General features: G+C 34.4%; 1 protein-coding gene across 1 annotated transcript; it reads right to left on the bottom strand.

The window, feature by feature from the left end:
• Positions 1-421: 421 nt before the first annotated feature.
• On the bottom strand, positions 422-3,471 carry LOC145095015 (epoxide hydrolase 2-like). Its single transcript, XM_079032958.1, has 4 exons — positions 3,379-3,471; positions 1,061-1,522; positions 639-880; positions 422-539 (listed from the first exon to the last, which is right to left on the bottom strand). Exons 1-4 carry the CDS (start codon positions 3,469-3,471, stop codon positions 422-424), a joined length of 915 nt encoding a protein of 304 aa, XP_078889084.1.
• Between the last annotated feature and the right edge of the window lie 630 nt (positions 3,472-4,101).

Below are 4,101 nucleotides of genomic sequence, written 5' to 3'. Positions count from 1 at the left end.
CTGCCTTTTTTGGTTGTCTAGGTTTGATCAATCTGCAGGATTACATGCGAAGAATATTTCTCTTCTTCATTCTGAAAGAATAGTAGCCTTCTTCAAACTAAAGCCCTCTTTATTCTAAAAGAATATTGCCCTCATTCTGAAAGAATTTTTAGGTTAACATTCATTTGGTAAGCAAACAAGTTATATTATTGTATGTGAAAATCAAAATTATAAAGTTTGAAACCATTTAAAGCTAAAGTTTGCAAACCTGTAAGTATTACTCAATTAACTCAAATATTAAAAAGAGAGAGAGATAGAGAGAGCATGGAAGGGATTTGCTGCCATATTAGCCAAGATGATGATGATATTCACATGCAAACAAATAATAAATCATCACATATCAAGGAATGTGAATGGAATGGAATAGAAATATGGAATGGAGTCAGTCATTACCTTGAGAAGGTGCAGTAACATAATAAGCAAGACCACCAACTGGAACAGATTGACCAGAGTATTCAGATTCCTTCCATTTTCCCAACATATTAAACAAGAAATTCCCACTGTACTTTCATTGCAACAACTGAAAAGGAACAACAACAACAATATAAGTAATTATTCAATTCAACAAGTAAAGAAATAAAGAATAGATAAAAGTTTACAAGTCAAAACATCGGTAGTAGTTAATTCCTCCTGTGAAACCAGTTTGCTCGAACTTTTTGGTGTAATAATCAAAATCTTCTTCGGATAACCATGATGGCAAGATGACAGGAATATCATGCAAAGCTCCAAAGGGCTTATCTTTAGGGAAATAAAACGGATCAGGATCACGATGTGTCAAGAATTTCTTAAAAACCTTCTTGGTTCCAAGACTCGCAAACACAGCTTCTATTTCCCCTGGTTCCTACAACAAAGTTAAACGGGGAAGAAAAAATCGACTCTTTTGTGTCAATTTATATATATTATACCATGGAAAATACTAAATGAAAGCTATTTTAAATAATCTTTGTGCTTGGGTTCATGAATTATACAACAAGATATAGTTCTTAAAATTTCGATAAGAGTCTTACAACATAAATGTTACATGAAATCGGCAAATGTAGTGATCATCTCTGTATGCAACACGAAAAATCTCTACATTTTTCTGGTGAGGTTTTCTTGGGGCAAAGTGAACGCTCAAATTGACCAAGGCTTTAACTTTGTCAGGTCTAAACAAACAAAGGCTCCAAGCAATCATGGCGCCCCAGTCATGCCCAACCACAAACACCATATCTACACCAAGAGCGGTGATGAGTGCAACCATGTCTCCGACAACATGAAGTGTAGTGAACTTGGTAGGATCATCAATAGGTGCTCCAGTGGTGTCTTCGTAGCCACGAGGGTCAGGGGCGACTGCTCGGTACTTGTGGGCGGCGAGGTAGATGATCTGATGGCGCCAGGAGTACCAGAGCTCAGGGAAGCCATGGAGTAGCAGTACAATTGGGACCTGACCCATCTCTACATTCCTTCTCTCTCTTTTCTTTCTATAATTGTAACAGACGTACACCTATCATTCGTTTCGTCAATCAATTTAGGGCTTGAATATGAAACAAATAGAGAAGACATAGAGACATGGTGAAATCGATCTACAGGGGTGGTGGGAAGCGATGAAATCGATTTAGGGCTAATGTTCTATATTTATCTTTGCTTCTTGCATGATATAAGGAATTGTTGTTGATCTACCATAATTAACTATGCAAATATTACTATAATACCCTTAAATGATTTATTTAATTATTTATGTTTTCCTAATTTCCTATTGGTGCATTCATGCACACAATAGTTGCTAGAAACATTTGAACATAGTTCTCTCTCTCTCTCTCTCTCTCTATATATATATATATATATATATATATATATATATATATATACATATATATATACATACATATTCTAATAAATGAATTGTTTTAATCTCCTTTTGTCAAGTGTCACTCTAATACAACTCCTCATTAATATTATGTCATGTGTCATGTAGTTTATTTTCTAATTATATGTTCAAATTTTGTATTTTAAAAACAAAGATTAGGTATGTTGCGGTATTTAAGGAATTGATAAGCATTTACCTTTTGACAGATTCAATTATCGTATTTAATCAATTTTTTATTAATTACCTTCCTTTTTTTGTTTGAAATGCAGCAAAATTGACGTGCTTAATGAAGGGTAGAACCGGAAATTCAGTTTGTGAAAAAAGTGGGAAAATTCGATGGGGGGAAGGCTAAATGACTGCCACGTGTACAAAATGTACTTATTTATTATAATAGGGGATATATATATATATATATATATATATATATATATATATATATATATATTCTTTTTTAATAAATGAATCATATATATGACACATGACACCTTTTTACACTATGTTTTTGTCACATGACATCTTTGTGTTAACCCTTCGTCTTTTCTTCCCGCCTATTCCTACTTTCGATATTTAATTCCATTCCTAGAAACAAGGAAACACAAATATGTCCGGATCCTTCTTCAAATCAGCATCATCGCCATTAATGGTAATCCCATTAAATCCCAAATAATCAGGGAGATAGTTATTTTAAATCCCATAAAATAGCAATGTCGGCATTAATGGTAATCCTTCTTCTCTAAAAACCCTACACCATTACAGCTCACTGATTTCGTCGCCGCCATTTTGGTCTTACATTTCCATGTCTTCCTAATCACAAGCATGGCAGAAACAATCTAGACGAAACGTAGAATTGACATGAATTTTGTTTTTCAAAATCTACATGTTAACATGAGGTGCCTTAAATCTTTTTTTAAACCCTTGAATACTTGTATTTTGTTTTTATTTTGGGTTCTTTGGATTATTTTATGTTCTGCCTTTCGTTTCCCATTGATTTGCCCTATTTTTTATTTCTGCTCTACTTTCATTGCGGGACACTGTTGTTGGATCTTTATTGTTGTATAGTAACGAAGCAATAAAAAGTAATTCAGCCTTAATCCAAAGGTATTGCTATCAATTTTACAAATTGTTGGCTTTTCTGTGAATCGTGAAATGTTATTTACCCTTTGTTTCAGATGTTGTTATACACACTAATGATCTCAATCTGTTGCTCTTTTCTTATTTCACACCTATTGCTCGATGATGGAAGGAAGAATGATGTGCTTCTTTGTTTTACTTCTTAAGAATGAAACTCTTAAGACATTAATCTGAAATCTTGACCTCCCTTAAAAATGACAAAGAAATCTTGATTTCCCTTTGGCAATATCCTCCAGATTATCGATCCATGTTCTACTTCCCCAAATCTACTTATTTTCAAGCTTCCTCAACAGATTAATAGTAGTTACTTCAAACTTTACCCATCCAGTTAAACCAGTTTTGTATAGGGATGAAAATTTCACCTGACCTGGTGGGGAACCTGGTTTACTCGCCCCAATCGGGGATGGGTATTCCCCGTCAAAACAGGTACCGGGTATGGGGCCAGGGATCCCCATTATGCTAAAACTGAGGATGGGGTCGGGGTCGGGTATAAAAATCCTCAACCTGCCCCGCCCCCGCTTTGATGACTATATATATATATATATATATATATATATATATATATATATATATATATATATATATATATATATATATATATATATATATATTAAGTCCACTAAAATGAATTGATCATTTATTAGACCATCAGAGAGATAGAGTCTGTATATCAAATTATGTTCCCAATTCCAAGAATTCGTCAATCGTCACTTCGCTCGACGATCTGTATTTGAAATCGTCACTTTTTCGTTTTGATGCTTATTAAACTTTATGATTGATGTAAACAGAATCTGATTATGGCATCTAGTTTTGATCTCTATTAAACTTGATTTTTTTTGTGTATGTTGAGTTTATTATGTTTATAGATTGGGGATGGGTTGGGGATGAGTTGGGGAAATGCCCAAAATACAAAGGGGAGGGGATTAATTCCCCCTATCCGTCAGGGATAGGGATGGGGATGGGAATGATGTTAGACACTCGAGGATGAGGAGAAGGATGGTCAACCTCATTCCAAACCCACTCTATTTCCATCCCTAGTTTTGTATTCGGCTTGGGATGCTTTTTTAATATCTACAATTTTCGTA

This window comes from Lactuca serriola, chromosome 3, assembly GCF_051521515.1.
Source record: "Lactuca serriola cultivar US96UC23 chromosome 3, Lser_US96UC23_V15, whole genome shotgun sequence".
In the NCBI taxonomy this organism is placed as follows: Eukaryota; Viridiplantae; Streptophyta; class Magnoliopsida; order Asterales; family Asteraceae; genus Lactuca; species Lactuca serriola.
The sequence above is the reverse complement of the archived record's forward strand: the minus strand, read 5'-3'. Positions and strand labels throughout refer to the sequence as shown.

Bases quoted from the DNA above. Each gene is read 5' to 3' on its own strand.
- LOC145095015 (XM_079032958.1), bottom strand. From the start codon at position 3,471: ATGGGGATCCCTGGCCCCATACCCGGTACCTGTTTTGACGGGGAATAC. The intron at 1,523-3,378 runs GTGAAATTTTCA...AACGAATGATAG, and splicing joins CAGGTTCCCCACCAGGTCAG to GTGTACGTCTGTTACAATTA. The intron at 881-1,060 runs GTAACATTTATG...ACTTTGTTGTAG, and splicing joins ACTACATTTGCCGATTTCAT to GAACCAGGGGAAATAGAAGC.